Source organism: Musa acuminata, chromosome BXJ2-3 (genome assembly GCF_036884655.1).
Source record: "Musa acuminata AAA Group cultivar baxijiao chromosome BXJ2-3, Cavendish_Baxijiao_AAA, whole genome shotgun sequence".
Taxonomy (NCBI): domain Eukaryota; kingdom Viridiplantae; phylum Streptophyta; class Magnoliopsida; order Zingiberales; family Musaceae; genus Musa; species Musa acuminata.
In genome coordinates, this window is record NC_088340.1 from 220,100 (window position 1) to 240,012 (window position 19,913).

Sequence of the window (19,913 nt, forward strand, 5' to 3'; positions counted from 1 at the left end):
AAAGAATCTTAGCTAGCATCTTCTTTGGTTTTTGTCATTCTATCAACGCTTATCAAATGGAATCGTCTACTCCATATCCTAAGAATAAATTTTATTTATTTATACAAAATAATATTTCTCTTTTTTTCATAAATAAAATATTCTCCCAGAAGAGTTTGGCAAATGATTTCATATATTTAAATACATGCTTATCATAATCTATGTTAAGCCCAGCTAAAAAGTTAAAAAAACTTCTCTTTTTCAACAATTACCTTCGCTACACTTCATCTTAACATCTTGGGAATAATCAAGATGGAGCTACAATCCTTTGTTTTAATCTCTTAAATGTGAGTAACATCTTTGACATTTGAAAATGTATTTCACTGTCTCCCAAATCTCTTTTACTGTAGATATAAACATGCATACCATTGAACAGAGGAAGAAAGATTGTTTTGGGCAATGAAGAAAATAACTTTTAGCCTTATATCAGATACTCTTATAAAGGAATTCTTCTTCTTTATTTGATTGAGGAACTTATATAATTTACAAGAGTACAAATTTGATAAATGGAGAAACGAAATCATACAATTATAGGAAACTAATATCTTAAAAAATAAAATGGAGAAACTAAATCCCATGAGGCATTGTGGACAATGGTCTGATTGTTTTCTCCACCTAATGCAGGTGAGATGTGAAGCAGAGAAGCTCCAGGTCCTGCTGTTCTTTGATATCATGAAGATCACATTTCCAGCTAAATCCTATTAAGCGTTGTGGACAATGGTCTGATTGTTTTCTCCTCCTAATGCAGGTGAGATGTGAAGCAGAGAAGCACCAGGTCCTGCTGTTCTTTGATATCATGAAGATCACATTTCCAAATTCAGAGTTCCGAGAATCCAGAAATCTAGTATGTGGTCCTGGGGGAGCCGTGATGACACCGTATCAGAAGCCAGCCTCCTCCAGCAAAATCAATCTGCGAATGTCTCAATTAACAATCTGATTAGCCGTATCTCCATCAAGGCCTCACAACATCAGGTCACTTGTATGGATGATGAATGGAGGCCAAAGTCTTAGAGGTCGATTTCTGGCTGTTTGAATGCAGAGATGATCAAAAGGACACGCTAAGGGAAAAGTGTAAAGTCTTCTGGCGAGCATGACAGAAGAACTTCAACTTATACAGTCATCTCATGATTACCTGATCAATAAAAGAGAAAGACTAGTTAAAATCCATATAAATTCAAGTCTGATGATTTCTTCTTACCTTCTTATGATTTCTTCTTCATTCAGATGGGGGTACATGTTTGGCATCATCCACAATCATCAAATTGGCAGTAAGAGAGAAGTGTGAGAGAGATGGGGGTAACTCTGCATATGGATTCTTCATTCAGCTCCCCAATAGTCCCTGCAAATTAAGGAGTATAAGAGAACACAGGGCTGAAATATTAAACACATCCACAAAATATAGTTTTAAGTAATTTTGACTGGTATTCACTGATAGAACTGACTCCCAAAGAAAAGAGTTCTCAAAAGGAAGTTTCATTCTTTATTTCAATTTAGTCATGCCTCTATGCTGTCCATGGTTGTGAACCAAAAGATCTACCTAGAGCTATGCCTAGGTCATCAAACATATTTACCACACCAAATCTGAAATAATGGAGGACCTTATGGCTCCGGTTGTGATCTCGACAAGCTCAAGAGAAATGACAGCTATTTACAACTCTTACCTTGATTACCAGGGGTATAGCAGCCAGAGACGAAGGTGACCAGTTAGTGGCCGTTGAAAATCATAATTGTGCAAATGCTGCTTTCAAGTTTTCTCCTCCCAACAATCTAAACCAAGTGAACGACAAGCCAACATATCTGGTAATATACCTTGCTTTAGCATTATGTTATACAACTCATAAGCTTTTTTTCTTTCTCCAATCTTGCAATAACCAGAAATTAAAGCAGTATAAGTTACTAAATTAGGTCTTAGACCAATTCTTAACATTTCATCCATCAGTGAAACTGCAATGTCCATCGAAAGCAACTTGCTATATCCATATATAAGACAGGTATATGTAAACACATCTGGAGGCAAACCACTCTGCATCATTTTATTAAACCATTCCAAAGCCTTATTCATATTCTTACATTTACAGAAATTAGCAATCAGTGACGTGAATGCAATCCTGTCAGGCATCACGCCCCGTTGAACCATTTCCTCAAACAAATTCAAAGCTTCAGGCATCCTCCCATCATTGCAGAGCCCATTTATGAGGCTTGTATATGTAAATATGTTGGGTGTGACACCCTGCTTTGACATTTTAGCATACACCTTAAAAGCTTCTTCCATGTTTAACATTTTGGCAAAACCTTCAACAAGGGTACTATAAACAACAACATCAGGACGAAGCCCTCTCTTTATCATATCTCCAAAAACTATCCAAGCCTTTTCAAACATCCGCCCTTTGCACAAGCCATTGATGATGACTCCGTACATGCACAAGTTGGGGGTGATTCCCATGCCACGAACTTCATTCAAGAACATTAAAGCTTGTTCTACGTAATTCTCTCTGAAGAATCCATCAACTAGGACAGTGCAAGTAACAATATTCGGCATTATCCCTGTTTTAATCATAACTTGGAATTGTGCTAAAGCTTCCTTCAAATGTCCATGTCTACAGAAGCCATGAATAAGGCTGGTATAGTTATAAACATCAGGAAAAAAATTATTTTTGATCATATCCTCCCAAAGAGCACAAGCACCATCCAGATCCCCATGCTGACAGTACCCGTCAAGAAGAATGCTATAAGAGATTTGGTCATGCCTGTAACCTTGACGCCTAAGCTCATGGAACAAATTTAGTGCCACGTTCACTTCTCCTATCCTACATATTCCATGTAAGAGTGAGCTATAACTAACCATGGTGGGCATAGTTCCACAGTTTACCATTTCAACAATCAAATCGTAGCCCTTCGAAACATCACCTTGCTTGCAAAACCCATCTATTAGCATTGAATAGCTGTGCACATCAGGTGGGAATCCACATCCTTTCATTTCATCTAAAACCTTCAGTGACTCTAAGGGCCGTCCTTCCTGGCAAAAACCATGAATAACAGCATTGAAACAATAAGCATTCAATGGGAGACATTTGTGCAGCAAGTCCTGTAGAAAGCCCAACGCAGGCTCCACATACCCGGCGCTACAAAGTCCACGAATGTAAGTAGCATAAGTCACTGCATTTGGCCTCACTCCTACCTTTTCCATATCCAAAAGAATCTCCTTAGCTTCATCCAAATATAAGATGTCCCCTGTAGCATATAAACCCATCATGATAGAGTAAGTGTAGACATTGGGAGAAGGGCCCGAATTCTTCAAGGCCTGAAATAAGCTTCTAGCATACCCTATCATCTTCCTCTTAACCAAACATTGAAGCAAGAAATTGCATGACTGAATAGAGAGTTGTAGTGCAACTTGCTTAGCCTCTAAAAATGTCTCGAGGGCATCTTCAAACATCGAGGCCTCTGCAAATATATATATTAAAGATTCATACGCTTGTGATCTCATGGCACCATCCAAAAGACTTACTAATGGTGAAAGCAATTCGAGCATGTTGGAGCCAACATTCCTATTGTATTCTGCTATATCTCGAAGCAAATGCTTGACCTCCTTATGCATCCCAGCTGACAAGAACGTATGGATTAGCACTGCAAATGATTCCAACGATTGGGATAAGCCAAACCTGTTCACTGCTATGGAGAAGCTCATCTTCCTCGCCACTTCCCAGTTCAAAGTACTCACTACAAAGGAGACGAAGGGAAAAATACTCCGACCTCTATTGTTGTAAAATTCAGATTTTTTCTCGCTCTCACCGACGGCGGCCAATTCTAAGAGTTGCTCTGAGGAAAAGAATTGGTCATGAAGACACGACAACAATGCCAAAGCGGAAGAGTAGGGCCTCCAAGATCGAATTTTTTCAACAAAGACGCCATGGAAAAGTACTAACCCGTTTCTACTCATAGACCAGGCCTCCAAAACCTTTCACTCGGGCAATCGAACAAACACCCATCAAGCTTGAATGAAGAACACAATCGGAAGCAAAGAAAGAGCGACAGAAGGCACTTCTATCGTGCACTCGTACAAGATTTAACAGCGAGAACCTAGAGAAGTGTTAGTAGAGAGAACACCGTAGGCAAAAACCTGATTCCACGCTGACGATGTGAGACGAAAGCAGCGGTTTGGGGGCATCACTTGAACGGGGAGAAGAGAAAAGAAGACCTAAGAAACGCAGGCTCGCAGCCTCAGCGGCCGCTCACCAGCCGTAGGCCGCCGCCATTGCCCCGCGGCTGAGGGTTTGAAGAGGAGTAAAAGTGCAGCGATCGAGCGGCGCCACGTCTAACTGGTGTCGTCGAACCTTCGCACTCCCCTCGAATCTCAACCATACGTTTTCTCTTCTTACGGCTTGGATTGCTTCAGAGTATGACGTGACGTGGTTCGCCAAGTCAAGTCAAGATGTGCACATTTTTTGTCGGAGGACAGCCCTCCCTTAAATATTTATTTGATTATTATTTTTTCAATGTTAATTTTTCTCTTATATCATTCAATTTTATTTTAATTTTTTGAATCAGTTTGATACAATAAATGGTTAAAATACGTCAAATCCTCTATTAAAAATTTATCTGAATTTTTTTGAATCAGTTTGATTCAATAAATGGTTAAAATACTTCAAATCCTCTATTAAAAATTTATCTGATTATATTTTTTTTCAATGTTAATTTCTCTCTTATTAATCATTCAATTTTTATTTTAATTTTTTTATCGATAAATGGTTGAAGGTTGCAAATACTATAGTGCTTGTTCCCCCTCCCTCCTATATCTTTCTCTCTTTCCTACCATCTACCATGGAGGCCAGTGCTATTGTACCAAATATTACATTTATTTCTGTTAACTAAAACAATAGTGCAAATTCCATATTGCTCCAATAGACAATTTATTTGTGGATGTAAAAGCAAAGTAATTGGTTTCGGATACAGGAAGATCTAAAAAAAAACTTCAATGGTAATAAGAAAAAACAATAGATTACTTATTCTTATGATGTTACCTTTAAGAAAGCTAAATAATAGGATATGGCTCTTATAATGAATTCCTAATAGTTGGGTTATTACAACTTACAGATGTGGATAACTAAGATGTAATCTTGCAAAAATGATCAAATTGTTTGGGCTAACTCACTGTTAATGTATTTCTTTTTTAATCAATATTTTTATTCTCACAAACAAATAATATTTTACATCTTAAGCAAAGTTTAATCTGACACAATATAATTTAAACTCATAATAGGGTGGATTAGCATAACACAAAGTATTAATTGCACAAACTGCACTTTAAACAAAACAATGTGCCGGTAAATCATTCGTCTTTGTAAACAAACTTTGTGTACACAACATTATTTCGCCTTTGGCATTTTATACATGGAAGTCGCAACATTGAATTAAGAAACCCTGCAAGTTTCAGCTTCCTATAACACCAAGAAAGTATTACTTGCACAAATTGCAATTCAGACAAGACAAATGTGCCGCTAAATCAATTTGAGTCTTTGCAAAAAAGCTTGTAGACACAACATTTCTCCTTTGTGCTTTTGCACTTGAATGTCACAGCGTTGAACTAATCACAACCTGCAAGTTTCAGCTGGACAGAATACCAAGAAGTATTTCTTGCACAAATTGCACTTCAAATAATACAATGTGCAGCTAAATCACTTTAGTCTTTGTAAACAATTACATCCTTTTGCGCTTTTGCCAATGGAGATCACAGAACAGTTCCCAACTCTTGTGAACATACTGCAACTTTCAGCTCTGCTAATCACTTCAGTCTTTGCAAACAAATCTGCATACACAAACATTTCTCACATGAAAGTCAGCAATGGAGCGATGCCCAACTCTGGTGAACCCTGCAAGTCACTTTCACCCCTGCTAAACATTTCTCACATGAAAGTCGCACTCCAAACAATACATTGTGCTGCTAAATCACTTTAGTGTTTGCAAACAAATTTGCACACTAACATGCCTCCTTTGTGCTTTCGCACATAAAAATCTCAGCATTAAACTAATGTCCAACTCTGGTGAACACACATCCTGTGAACTGCAGCTGCCAACAACACCAACAAGTGATAATTTCACTTCAAACAACACAAAGGGCTACTGAATCGCTATGTGTTTGCAAACAAATCTGTATACACAACATACATCCTTTGTGCTTTTGCACATAAAGTCACAGCATTGAACTAATGCCCAACTCTAGCGAACACCCTGCAAGTTTCAGCTGTCCATCCAACTCATGCAGCACCGAGCAAATCTCGGATGAGAGATGAATCATATCACAAGCAGCAAACTCTTGCACCACCCCATCAATCTCAATCCAGCTGCACCCAGGTGCCCTCTTCTGCACTCCCTTCTCCTCCAACATCCCCCTCACCGTCCCAACCTTCTCCCATGCTTTAGCTTCAGCATGCATGTTAACCAGAAGCATATAATGTGCACTGTGCTCTGGTTCCAGTACAAGCAGCTTCTCTGCAGCAATCTCAGCTACCTCCATGTTTCGATGTATTCTACAACCAGAAAGTAAAGCTGACCAGATTGCGGCGTTGGGTGCCATTGGCATGCTCCTGATCAAATTCAATGCTTCTACTAAGTGGCCGGCACGCCCTAGAAGATCGACCATGCATCCGTAATGCTCCCTCTCAGGACGTATTAAGTAGTTCTTGATCATGCTGGAAAACATCATTCGTGATTCTTCCACCAGCCCTGCATGATTGCACGCGCTGAGAATGCTGACGAAAGTGATACCATTCGGTTTAGTTTTGCCTTCCTCATTCATCTTGTGGAACATGGTTATCGCACCCCTCCCGCATCCATGGATCGCTAGCCCTTGGATGACCGAATTCCAACAGAATATGTTCTTCTCTTCCAGCTTGTAAAAGATAACCAGTGCTCTCTCTGCACTCCCGCATTTTGCATACATATCAATCAGTGCTGATCCCAAGTGTACACCAAGATCAAACCCATCGAGCATCACATATAGGTGCAATTCTCTCCCCAAGTCGAGAGCTCCGAGATGAGCACAGGCTGAGATCACGGTAGCCATCGCCACTCGGTCAGGTCTGACTCCTGCGGCCTTCATACTGTGAAAGGTTTTTATTGCCTCTTTGTACCGCTTGTTCTGGGAGTAACAAGAGATCATCGTGGTCCATGAGACCAAGCTCTTCTCGGGCATCTCGTCGAACAGAGAAACGGCAGACTCAACATCCCCTGACCTTCCATACCCAGCGATCAATGTATTCCATGAGACTATGCTTCTATCGGGCATTTCGTCAAAGAGCCTCCTGGCCGAGGCCAAGTCGCCAAGACGGGCATGGCCCAGAATCATCACCGTCCACGAGACAACATCTCTCTCAGACATTTCGTCGAACAACCTGCTCGATTCATTAATCTTGTCGGAACTGGAGTAAAAGTCCGTGAGTGCAGTCTGGAGTAAGAGGTGGGTTCCGAAGCCCATTTTCACGATCTGCCCATGAACTGCTTGGCCGAGCTCAGTAGCCGATGACCGAGCACAAGCCTTAACTATGTGCGAGAAAGTACATCCATCAGGGAGCACGTCGGACCTCAACATGCCAACGTACAACTCGAGGGCCGTGGACGATTCAGACTGCCGAAGGAGGCCACCCACGACGGCATTGTAGACGAAGACGTTCGGGTCAGACATTTGGACGAAGGCCCGGAGGGCATAATCGATGAGGTGCAGCCGAGAGCATGCGGCGAGGAACTGGTTGATCAAGAAGGAGTCGCGAAGAGCGCGGCGCTTGAGCATGGTGGCGTGCACGGACTGGAGGTCCTCGAGCGAGCGGCATGCTTGAAGCAGGGAGGGGAATGCTGGGAGTGTTTGGAAGGCGGAGGTGGAGAAGAAGATGGCAATGGCCTTCCGCGGCTGGATGACCATTTATTATTTGTCGTCACTTGGTTGACCAATAATGATTGCAGTAATCGTGGCTATTTATTTATTTATTTATTTATTTATTAGTGGAATGCTTCAAGAATTGCAACACATCATGATGGATGTCAACAAAAAGAAAGAAAGAATAAACATAAATTTGTTATTCACAAAAATAGACAAGTAAAAAAAATTGGATGGATGGATGTCGTCCTGATAAGGGACCACTTGAGGATCAAGCCTACGTGATTTTGCTCCAAAAGTTTTGCTCTTTTGAAGCTTCCAAAAGATATCTTTGAAGATAAGGGAGATCCGACAGACTTATGAACCCTTGGTTCTCATACTCCTCAACTAATATGAGACTAAATTACCTTACCCATTCAAACTCTACGTAGCTATATGGCCACCCTTTGTGTTTTTTTTGTCTAGATGCCAGCCTTGATTTGCAAAAGGTTCCACCCCCGACAGTTTAGCATGCATGCATACACCCCCCTAAAACTATCTTTTGAGCAAATAATATTTAATATTTTAACCATGACAAATAAATAAACCCTAAAATTCCAATTATTTGGGATTGATTGAGCTTTGTAAGCGGTTGTCTGCTTGATTAAAAATAATTTAGATTCTTATTTATGGTATCCTTCTATCCCATCCCATCCCATCCCATCCCATCCCATCTACTACTAATCATCTTATCTTTTTATTATAGTAAGTATTTTTATATTTATATATATATTATAATGTAAAATGCTGTCATCTGTAACTGCACTTGAGAAGAAACGAAAGGACATCCTCAACACCACACACACAAAAACAAACAAACAAAAAAAGACAAAGAAAAACAAAAGAAAGTTACATTATGCATCCCACTTAAAATTAGTGTCCCTTTGAGCTACACAATTAATTATAATTTCTGTCGAAATGTTGGCATCTTGTGTTCTGACTATGTAACGAAAATTTTAGGGGATAAGATAAGATATCCTACTATAATATATATATATATATAATTTAATCTCCATTCCTTTGGTTTCTTTGTGTATGTATTGGAGGATTAGTATCGCTTTTGCAGGGAACATGGTAACACGGACATCAGCAAATCGAGTGTTCTCTGCGTCACCTCCGTGACCTCACGAGGCCAAGGGGCAACTCTCTCTCTCTCTCTCTCTCTCTCTCTCTCTCTCTCTCTCATTAGTGTTTGACGAATTGCCTTGCCAGGTGCTGGCCATGGCAGTGCGTGAACCGAGCCCTGCTCCAGCGTCGACGTACGAGCTTGCTTCATTAAACTAATGAGAGAATTTGGAGTAAACAAATGGGTCGTGAGACCAAATCCAATTCTATTCCCTCTTTCCTTTCTCCTCATCGCACATGGAGAATCGCGCCACCGGGGTTAAATCCCTGGCGCGGGGGGACGAGGAGTAAGCGAGCTGCACTAGTGGCTATCGACTCCCATGGCGGACTCGGGAGCAGCAGGAGGGGGAGACAAGGACGGCGAGCAGACGCGGTACCGCGGGGTGCGGCGCCGGCCGTGGGGGAAGTACGCGGCGGAGATCCGCGACTCGACGCAGCACGGCGCTCGCGTGTGGCTGGGCACGTTCGACACCGCGGAGGAGGCCGCGCGGGCGTACGATCGGGCCGCCTTGTCCATGCGGGGCTCCCTCGCGGTGCTCAACTTCCCCGCCGACGCCCGCGCCTACGCCGCCGGCTCCTCGCGCGGCGGCAGCAAGCAGGTCATCGAGCTGGAGTGCTTGGACGACAAGGTGCTCGACGAGATGCTCGAGTTCGCCGAGAAGGAGAAGGGCTGCAAGAAGAAGTGACGATCGAGCGCGGCGTCGTCGCAGGCACAGAATAAGCCAAGGCTGTAATACTTGTATGTAACTAGGCTGATGTTTGGGGACTTGGAAATCTCTTACTACTCCACTCTTGTGTCAGCGATCGTCTTCGCACCAACAAGAAACCGATATGAACAGTATTCGATACCTCTGATGCATGAATATACAGAAGAAGCACATCCGTTCCGCCGTTTCCATGCTTTCAGGCCACCAATCATGCCATCACAACTCCCAAGGGTTTCATTCACCCTCTTTCCGGCTCAGTTGTTGTTGGCTTCAGCATAATCTCACAAACAACATATCGTGAACAAGGGTGGGGAAGCACAAGAACACAAAGAACAGTCCAACAAGGAAGAAGATTACGAACCAACCGACCTACCATGAAGCCGCCATGCTCTCTCCTACTCATGCATGGTTCCGATATCGGACTTCCATCCTTGTTCCTTGCACCGAAACCACCAGTTATGTACTCCATCCTCGTTCAAGCTCGCTGTTTGATGCTGGGAGAACACACTCCTGGTTCTGCAGCAGGAATCCAGCTTCCTGTGATCTTATGTAGATTCTCTTCCACCTCCTCCTCCTCCTCCTCCTCCTCCTCCTCCTCCATGGACAGAGACACTTGAACCTTTGGTTTTTGTGTGTTCTGATCACCGTAACCTCGATGTTCTTGACCCAGGGGTTGATGTCACATATAAAGACAACAAATTTAGCCCAAGATATTTGATTGGATTCAGCAAACTAGGGCAACAATGTATGCATCTCTCAATCATGCAGGAGAGGATCTGAATTCCCCTTGGATCAAAAACTCAAGCTTCTGAACATTCATGTTAGTGCAATTCAAATGGGTTTTCAAGATTCATTCATGTATGGAGAGGAGTAGTTATCGGGCGATGTCTTCCTACGTTCTTTCAAGGATTCAATCCAAACCTTGCTCGTACATGTTGTAATAAAGATCACAAGTGGTAGCTTTGTGTTTATGTATGTATGGATCACATTTTTTATTTTTATGATAAGAAAAATAATATATTAGGATGTCATCCCGTCGATACGGGCTATCGTTGTACTCCCCCCAAAGGACACTCGGCACTCTACTACTACTACTACTACTACTACTACTTTTTCGCACTTAATCATCAATCAATATAAATTTATACTTATGGACGCATATTCATGTACTTGCAACAACATGTCATTTGTCTTTAAAGTTTTTCAAGCTCATCATCATAAGATACTCTCTCTCTCTCTCTCTCTCTCTCTCTCTCTCTCTCTCTCTCTCTCTCTATATATATATATATATATATATATATATATATATATATATATATATATATATATACTCTCTCTCTCTCTCTCTCTCTCTCTATATATATATATATATATATATATATATATATATATATATATATATATATATATATATATATATATATATATATATATATATATATATATATATATATATATAAAATCCTATTTCTTACATAATGTAGACAATAGATTAGTGATTCTGTGATATGCAAATTACATAGTTATGTTAAGCACATCTAGGGAAAATTAGTATAAACATAAAAAAGACTATTCATAAATCTAAAATTAAAATTTGATATTGAGAATACTTATGCAACTTAATCATTTTTTTATGGCTCAGTAATATGGGATGCCACATTTTGTGTTACTTAGTCCTGCATGCAGTTCTTCTTATTTGGAATGATTCTTCATAATTTTCTCATCAATCCCGACCGCTTGTAAAACGAATTAAAAGTAAAAAAAAAAAAAATTGCCTTTGAGAGAAGCACATTATATGATGAGCCCGTATCGTAATATTTCTCGAGAAAGAAAGATGGTAGATATTGTTAAATCATACGTGACAAAAGAGTTACAGAGGTTTCATAATAAGAGACTTTTATTCGTTAAATGTCTATCCTAGTTCAATCTCTGAACCTTATGTGAGAATAGGGAGAATCATATATTTAGCCTAATCCTTTCTCAAATAATAATAATAGAGTACTACTAGCTTAGGATCTAAAACAAAGAAGGAAAAAAAAAAATACCCGAGGCAAAAATAAAAAATAAAAAGAAAAACTATAATGAACTTCTCAAAATAATCTTGGACTTTGATTAAATCACGACTTAAACAAATATGATATTTTTTTTATCTCTAATTTAAATTAACTAAAGCTCTATCTAATCAATTTATCGAAAACTCATATCTTAAATCAATAAAATACTTTATCACTTTTTGTAAAGAGATCCTAGCTCTCCTAAGCTAGCTCCTTATCTAAATAAAAAAAGGGTCTAATTAATATTCCAGTAGCTTTGGGACCCTAACGAATGTGAAATCCAATGAGGTCATATTTTTCAATCTTTGAGTCCGACGATAGGAGATAATTTTAATGACAAAACTAGTCTTTTTAACGATAGTATAGCCTAAAAGACATTGGAGATGCATTGGTCTCTAACTAGCATGATCGACTTCCCATTATGTAATGGCTTTTGTGATCGATGAGCTGATGCACCGTCCACCTTCCATATGATCATAAGTTCTGATTTTGAATATTAATCATAAATGGTTCATCATCGGATTCAATTATTAGAAAACAAATCCAGCAAAACGAGCATAGAATCTATCTATATGGTTCTATACTCTTTGCATACATCAACGAAAGAAAGAAAACAATCTGTTGAGTTAGTTCATGCATCACAATTTTCTCATAAACCCGAGCGTATAATATATAGTCGTCCCATTTGAAAGAGCTCCTGTTTCCATATTTAAATTCTTATTCTCAAAGTAACTTTGGTACCCAAAAAATAAATAAATAAATTAGTGAGATGGATCAATTTTTTTTGTATTTGTCGTGAAGAAATTTTCAGATAAATACGAAGAAAAAGAATAGTCTCCGGTGGAGTCCATTTCAGTATAGCAATGGGGGTGTTGTTGATGGTACGTACGTGAGTGAGAGAGTATATATACGCTCAAAAACCACTCTTGTTATTGTGGTGGTGATGGCGCTATTATCGACAAAATATCCCCAGAAAATCCTAATTAAAATCACATGTGTCGATCGACTTCAGCAACTCCTCTGACTGAGATTATATGATCCAATAAGTGAAAGACAAAAAAGTAGAAGAGGCTTTCACGATAGAGCAGAAGGCAGGCACGTTCGAAAGTGCCCAAGTGCCGGGCGGACGAGGAGTTGGTGTGCAGGGCCGGAGGGAGGAGAAAGATGGCGGCAGTCCCATCAGATTCCCAACCCAACAGCACCGCACCGCACCGCCCCGCCTCGCCTCTAGAAGACGCTTCAACAAGCATCCTTTTTCTTTTCTTTCTTTCTCATCATCTCCAGGGCCTACTCTCGTAGGGGACGCTCTACGAGAACCAACGCTCGCCAGGGGGCATGCACCTCCGATTTCATCCTTTCTATCCTCGAATCTGATTAATAGCTAGCTGTTCATGGATTTCATACAACTGACTACCTACCTATTTTACTTTTTTTTCTCAAATCTGATTAATAAAGACCATATCTATTTTTGAATCCGACTAAAAGAAACTATGGAAAGAGATAGATAGATAGATAGATAGATAGATAGATAGATACAATCTGATTAACTAATCGAGTTATCGTAAGCATGATCAGCGAGTACCACATACATTCTTGCTTAAAGCTAAGGAGATTAGATGGCCACAAATTCCATTCGATTATCCGAGTTTTTGAGCTCATCAATCTCACGTCCAGTTTAGGAAGCTGACCAGCTATCGTGATGGAATGAATGAGTATATGCAAGTATCGAAAACACAAAAAGGGAGAAACAAACCTGTGTGTATATTGTAGTATGATGAATAATAATAATAATAATATCGAAAACACTTGACGACATTTGCATGCTACTTACAATATTATTAAATTAAAGGGGATGTGAATGCTCAACACGATACGATTACAGGAGCCAAATGGGGCACGAGCATATCCTCTTTGACTTTTGTACTCACCCATCACCATCGTTATCATTGACAATTGGAATTGAGCTCTGCAATGGACACGCCAATTATTATTATTGCATGGAATTTTGCCTGTTAAATCCTCCTTGCAGTGTCTAAAAATTATTATTAATTTTTTTTATTGATTATATGTATATATGTATATATATTTTTAACATCCACTTTGATCTGAATGTAAATGATTTATCAAACTCTCAAGTTTAGTCTCTCTTTGCACCCTTGATTTATAATAATTCAGTATTTAACTCATATCTTGGGATGAAAAAGGTCGAGCAGAAGCGATTCGTTCGTACATGATCTAGAAGAAACTAGAGGATCGGAGAGAGCAGATGAATAGATAGCTGATTAGATTTGGACTGACCCAAAAGAATATGACAGGCAATAAAATCGCACACTCATGCAAAGCATAATAAGAACATGATCTGGATGATACCAGCACAATCATACCTGGAAATGTATCAGATTCTGAGACTATCAACTCATTCGACTCGGATTCTAACTGCACAAAATCATATGACACATACAAAGAGGCAGGCTGTTACTGTTGGAAACTGGGAAAGCATTTCGAGCAACAGATACATAGATGCATCAAAGGAAGCTACAAAAGCAAATTCCGATAGACAACGATGGACACGCAGTGTGGCATCACATCATAATCTTTCCATCTCAGATTTCCGTCCCTCGTCTATAGCTTAGGAACAATTACTTAACCAACTAGGTACCATGATGAGTATCGAGTCGAGGAGAAATATTAGCACAGAATATGAACCGTGTCCTACAAACTAATTATATAAATCATCATCGTCAGCTCCAGCACCTGATGTGGCAAATGGGTGGTCAGTGCCAGCAGTCCCAGCCTCTGCTCGGCCAGGGAACCGGAACTCGCTTCCAAATCCCCTAGACTGCTGCAAAGTCTGAGCGAAAGCCTGATATTTTCAATTATCTGACGCTCCTCCGAGCAAACTTCATCGACGCCTCAAAGTGAACTGCTTTGATTTCTGCAACTTCATCGGCATCATCTTCGTCCATAGCTTCTGGATTCTCGGTCCTCCGACACTCCCTATCTATATCCTGGACACCATTTAAAAACACATGCAAAATCGTGATGGATTGGATTAGTAAAAGTGTAACGGACAACAACATTCTACGAAGAGGTAGACACTAAAGGGATTAAAAATGAAGGGCCAAGAGAGAACTACAAGGCCTGCTGCGACCGTATACAAGACCGCAAAAGGGCTTGGTCCTCGGAAGGAAATGAGAACACAGAGTGAGAAGCCATGGCAGGACCAAACTCACATCAGTGCCGAGGAAAATGTTTTACCTTTCAAATGTTTTCCCTGATTGCACATTTACATGTTCGTTGGCAAATTTCTGTGATATCTGCACCGCTGAAGCCTTGAGTGTAATTAGCAAGAGCCATCAGATCCACATCTTTTGCAACAGGGGACTTCCCCAAGCAAGCTTTAAAAATTTGGTACCGTGACGCCTCGTCTGGCAGAGGAATGTAGATTAACTGATCAAGACGGCCTGGCCTTAGCGATGCCGGATCAATAATGTCAGGCCTGTTTGTTGCCCCAATTATAAAAACAGTTTTCTTAGCATTCATGCCATCCATCTCAGTCAGGAGTTGATTGAGAACTCTATCAGCAGCACCTCCTGCATCCCCAACACTACTCCCTCTCTGTGATAGCACAAATCGTAGTTAAATGAAATAATAGTGATAGATAAGAGAAGGGCGATCAAACATATGCTGGGACAAACCTGAGTTGCAATCGAGTCCAGCTCATCAAAAAAGAGTACACATGGAGCAGATTGACGAGCCTTATCAAAAATTTCTCAAACATTTGCTTCACTTTCGCCAAATACACGGTGAGAAATTCTGGACCCTTGACACTGATTAAGTTTGCTTGGCATTCGTTGGCTATGGCCTTTGCCAACAAAGTTTTTCCGCAACTTGGAGGTCCATAGAACAGGACTCCCTTTGAAGTTGACATACCAAACATTTCAAACTTCTCTGGATGCTCAACTGGATATTGGATGGTCTATAAATAAAAGAAAATTCATGACCAAGCAGTTAGTTGAAATTTCCAAGAGTACCAGAAAAAAGTGTCAATTGTTCCTTCATAGTACCTCTTGCAGTTCCCTCTTGACATTTTCAAGTCCACCGATATCATCCCAAGTAACATTTGGCACTTCAACAACCTGGATGCAGGTTCCAGGAACTAAATAACAAATTGTATTTCAACTAAACAAGAATTACTAACAGAAATGCATATGTTGGAAAAAATAAGAACAAGGCATTTACGGTTTCCCGGAGTGCAGAAGGGTTGCTTGTTCCAAGAGCAGTTTTAAAATGTTCATTTGTAACAGCCAAAGAGTTCAGAATCTCGGCATCTATAGATTCATCCTCCAAGTCAATAACATCCATTTTCTCACGTATGCACTGAAGAGCAGCTTCAGTGCACAAGGCAGCCAGATCAGCCCCAACATACCCATGATTGTCCTTGGCAATTCTTTCCAAATCAACCTGCATATAGAAAATGTGTCAACTACCATCATAAACCAGGGCACCCACAAAAAAATATAATAAAAAAGACAGAGCATTCTCATAAACAATCTTACATCTTCAGCTAGTTTCATATTCTTGGTATGTATGCGAAGAACTTCTAGGCGACCAACCTCGTCTGGCACCCCAATGTCAATTTCCCTATCAAACCTCCCAAACCTTCTAAGAGCTGGGTCAATGCTGTTTGGTCGATTTGTTGCACCAATTACAATCACATGGGACCGTGACTTCAAACCATCCATCAAAGTCAAGAGTTGAGAAACGATACGCCTCTCCACTTCTCCATGGGTTTTTCCCCCCTTAGGAGCAATGGAATCTATCTCGTCAATGAAAATAATTGATGGTGCATTCTTCTCTGCTTCTTCAAATGCCTTTCTAAGGTTGCTTTCACTCTCTCCAGCTAGCTTTGACATAATTTCAGGACCATTGATGCAGAAGAAAAATGCTCCAGTTTCATTTGCTACTGCTCTTGCAATCAGAGTCTTACCAGAGCTAGGAGGTCCATACAACAAAATGCCTTTTGGTGGTTTTACACCGATGGACTTGAACAATTGAGGGTGTCTTAGGGGAAGCTCGACCAATTCTCGAATTTGTGCCATCTGCTTCCTAACACCACCGACATCATCATACCCTACCTCATCAAGCAGTTCCTCATCCTCTCTTTTAATAGGGTCTCCATCACAGAAAATCTCAGTATCGGAGGCAGCCACACAGTATTCTGGTGGGTCAGTTTCAGTTACCTTGAACTCAACACTGCGCATCCCACCCCTAACAAGGAAGAGGTCTCCTTTCCTAACAGGGCGATATGCCTCCAAGAAATATGCTGAAAATCACATAAGAAAAAGAGATAATATTATGCAGAACACAAACAAAAACAGCAGGTTTCTAAGGCTATGGAATGCAAAAGAGCCATTTTGAAGACAAAGAACAATATTCTGCAAATAACATAAAAAGTTTGAAATAAAGATCTATAGTTAGCTGTATTATTAGAGATCAAGCTTAATCCAGCCAGAAACTTTTGCCTGAGAAAGTCAAATTCAAGACAGAAGTTGTGGAACGCTTATTGTTCTTTGATTAGATGTACTTCTTTCTCAATCTACTCCTCAACAAATTAATTAACCCAATGACAAAATTAGCATACTGTGAAAATCCTAGCTAAAGGCCTTGAGTTTATGATCGAATAATGTCCTCAAGGCCCAAGTTGTAAACCATTGATCTCCCCCTCCTTTAACTCCTCTTCAATTGCTTGATATAGACCATATCACTCGGTTTAAATTCAGCAAACAGAATATGAACAATCTAATCAAAAATTTAAAAGATATATTCCTTCAAATAGATACAACTAAAATGCATGCCGACCTAAGACTATTTAAAGCACCAACAATATATACAATAGGCATATTAAAAAGCACCTCTTGCTTGATTGGCTAAGCCAGAATCTGAACAAATTGATGTATAAACTATCATCTTTTTCCAAACTAATAGTAAATGACAAACAAAGCTTTCAAATTAGGCATCAACTAGCAGAAGAATATATCAACCAAACTAAGGTCTGCCGGAAGCATCTCTTGCCTCAATTAGGGCCGTTGGGTGTTTGGCTCCCCAAAGACACAATATTCCATAATATCCTAACTTTTGCTTCTCACTTTTGTGTTAATGTTTTCCCTCAATGGGATTCTTAGGCTTTATAAAAAGAGGAAAAGAAAAAGGAACAGATAATCTTGTATCCAACTTGGTCTAGTGTACGGAACCTTCAACAAACAAGCCATACCCTGTGCCCTTATTGATAATAAAAAGAAAACTAATTGAATATTTTGCTGCCACCAATATTTCAATAAGCACCCACAGTCACGACAACACAAGAAGGCATGTTCTCAGCAGGCTCCAAACCAATGTTGTGAATGAAGTACAGATTGACCAAAAAGGAAGGGCTTTGAAAGAAACAAATAGTTGGTTAACATAACTAGTCAAAATCCAATGACCTATTATGTTACCATGACATAATTGTCCAAACTTTGACATGCAAGAGTGGAAAGGATTACATTTTAAATAACTAAAAAACACCAAAAACACCATGTTACTTCAAAATTACAGTTTACATCTCCCAGTAAAGAAGAAACACCATCTCATAACAGGGCAATGGGTCCCATGAAACTTTTAAGACATATATTGATAATGAACCATTACCCACAAAATAATTTCATAAACAAAATATCTGCCCAAGTATCCTTCCATAAAAGAGTAAAAACACTAGATCCAGGTAAGCCAGAGAATTTGTGGGAGAAAAAAAAAATACAACTTACGCTTCAAATAAACATCAAACAAGTTTCCTGTAATGCCTTCAATTGTATCATCTACGGGAAGTATATGCACGCGCTTTTGATATTTCACATCCTGACACTGATGCACACATACCACATCCCCGAGCCTCACTCTAAGGTTTGACCTAACAACCTTATTCATCCTGATCTTAGGTTCATCACAAGTGTCATCAGCAAGCGCAATACAAATTGTATCTCTACGCTTCTTCCCCTGAAATCATTGCCAACAAAGACGAGAAAGCATTTACTTAGTCAATTAAGGAAGTGAACCCATTAAAATGAAATCCATGGTTCAGAATTCCCCAGTTATACAAAAGTTGTGGATGTCTGCTGTTTCTTGTCTCAAATGTGATTATCAGAAGTTTAAAGCTATTTATATTTAAAGCGAGAGAGTGGTCTTCTTACAAATGTGGTAGAGACCAATTTTTCAAATGTCAATTAGAGAAATGATACATAATGAATTGAAATCTACATGCGAGTCCGAGCCTATGTTCAAGAAAGTGCCTAGTTTTCACCAGCAGTATTTCTGAACAAATTCAAAGCTATAGAAGAAAAAGAAAAACTAGTCAATCGACGTGCCCGATTTCTTCCAACACAAAATCCAAACTTCACCGAAATTCCTCGATGGTAAACAAGTCCTCCCCAGATGACTCCATAACTCCAAAGATTTCTAGCTCCCAGTAAAAAAACTCAGCATTGTCACCTTCAGAAGGACCGTATCGCCACGGAAAAGCTGCAGCTTTTCCATCGTCTCGGGGTTCAAGGAGACGACCGAGTTGTCATCGTTGACGGCCTCGTCAACTATCAAACGGTTGGGGTCTTCTTCCGCTCGAGAATCGCGGTGCTGAAGTCCTTCTTCGCCCCCTTTCTGCAACGATTCCCAGACGCACAAAGAAACGAATCGGATCGAAACCCTGAGGCCAGCATAAACCCAAAGAGATCAAAGGCAAATAAGGATCTCACGGATCGGACGAGGATGAGGAGGACTCGCCCTGGTTCGCCATCGGCGTTCCGCGAGGCGGAGGAGATCGAAGAAGACGAGTAAGTGTGGCGTCGGGGGATATTTATCGGAGCGCACGAGGCGGGGGCCCCTACCGCTGTATCAACGTGGTCAACGAATTCTGATGTGGAGACATCTCGTTGGAGAAACGTGGAGAGGGACAGTGACGTATTATTATTGCCAGGTGATTTCAAATCGGATTCGGGTGCACTGACTCCATCCGACCCAATAAAACGAGGTTTAATTAGTTTTGGC

At 40.2% G+C, this 19,913-nt stretch overlaps 3 protein-coding genes and 1 pseudogene across 6 annotated transcripts; 1 reads left to right on the forward strand and 3 right to left on the reverse strand.

Moving 5' to 3' along the window:
* Positions 1–470: 470 nt before the first annotated feature.
* LOC135606682 (pentatricopeptide repeat-containing protein At5g39710-like) lies at positions 471–4,371 on the reverse strand. 4 transcript variants are annotated; one of them, XM_065097752.1, is made up of 4 exons: positions 3,966–4,371; positions 1,701–3,858; positions 1,238–1,378; positions 471–1,171 (listed from the first exon to the last, which is right to left on the reverse strand). In XM_065097752.1, exon 2 carries the CDS (start codon positions 3,725–3,727, stop codon positions 1,784–1,786), a length of 1,944 nt encoding a protein of 647 aa, XP_064953824.1. In that variant the 5' UTR covers positions 3,728–3,858; positions 3,966–4,371; the 3' UTR covers positions 471–1,171; positions 1,238–1,378; positions 1,701–1,783. The 4 variants fall into 4 exon arrangements, with proteins under 4 accessions (XP_064953824.1, XP_064953823.1, XP_064953822.1 ...); XM_065097751.1 differs by having other exon boundaries at positions 1,710–4,371; XM_065097750.1 differs by having other exon boundaries at positions 471–949; positions 1,701–4,371.
* A 987-nt stretch (positions 4,372–5,358) lies between these two features.
* LOC108952294 (pentatricopeptide repeat-containing protein At1g06143) lies at positions 5,359–7,984 on the reverse strand. The gene has a single exon (XM_018823129.2). The coding sequence runs from the start codon at positions 7,952–7,954 to the stop codon at positions 6,230–6,232; it is 1,725 nt and encodes a 574-aa protein (XP_018678674.2). The 5' UTR covers positions 7,955–7,984; the 3' UTR covers positions 5,359–6,229.
* A 1,198-nt stretch (positions 7,985–9,182) lies between these two features.
* On the forward strand, positions 9,183–9,903 carry LOC135606377 (ethylene-responsive transcription factor 14-like). Its single transcript, XM_065097400.1, has one exon. It carries the CDS (start codon positions 9,394–9,396, stop codon positions 9,757–9,759), a length of 366 nt encoding a protein of 121 aa, XP_064953472.1. The 5' UTR covers positions 9,183–9,393; the 3' UTR covers positions 9,760–9,903.
* Positions 9,904–14,145: 4,242 nt separating this feature from the next.
* On the reverse strand, positions 14,146–19,662 carry LOC135606684 (cell division cycle protein 48 homolog; annotated as a pseudogene).
* Between the last annotated feature and the right edge of the window lie 251 nt (positions 19,663–19,913).

Coding starts and splice junctions, on each gene's coding strand:
- LOC135606682 (XM_065097751.1), bottom strand. CDS start 3,979: ATGAGTAGAAACGGGTTAGTACTTTTCCATGGCGTCTTTGTTGAAAAA.
- LOC108952294 (XM_018823129.2), bottom strand. CDS start 7,954: ATGGTCATCCAGCCGCGGAAGGCCATTGCCATCTTCTTCTCCACCTCC.
- LOC135606377 (XM_065097400.1), top strand. CDS start 9,394: ATGGCGGACTCGGGAGCAGCAGGAGGGGGAGACAAGGACGGCGAGCAG.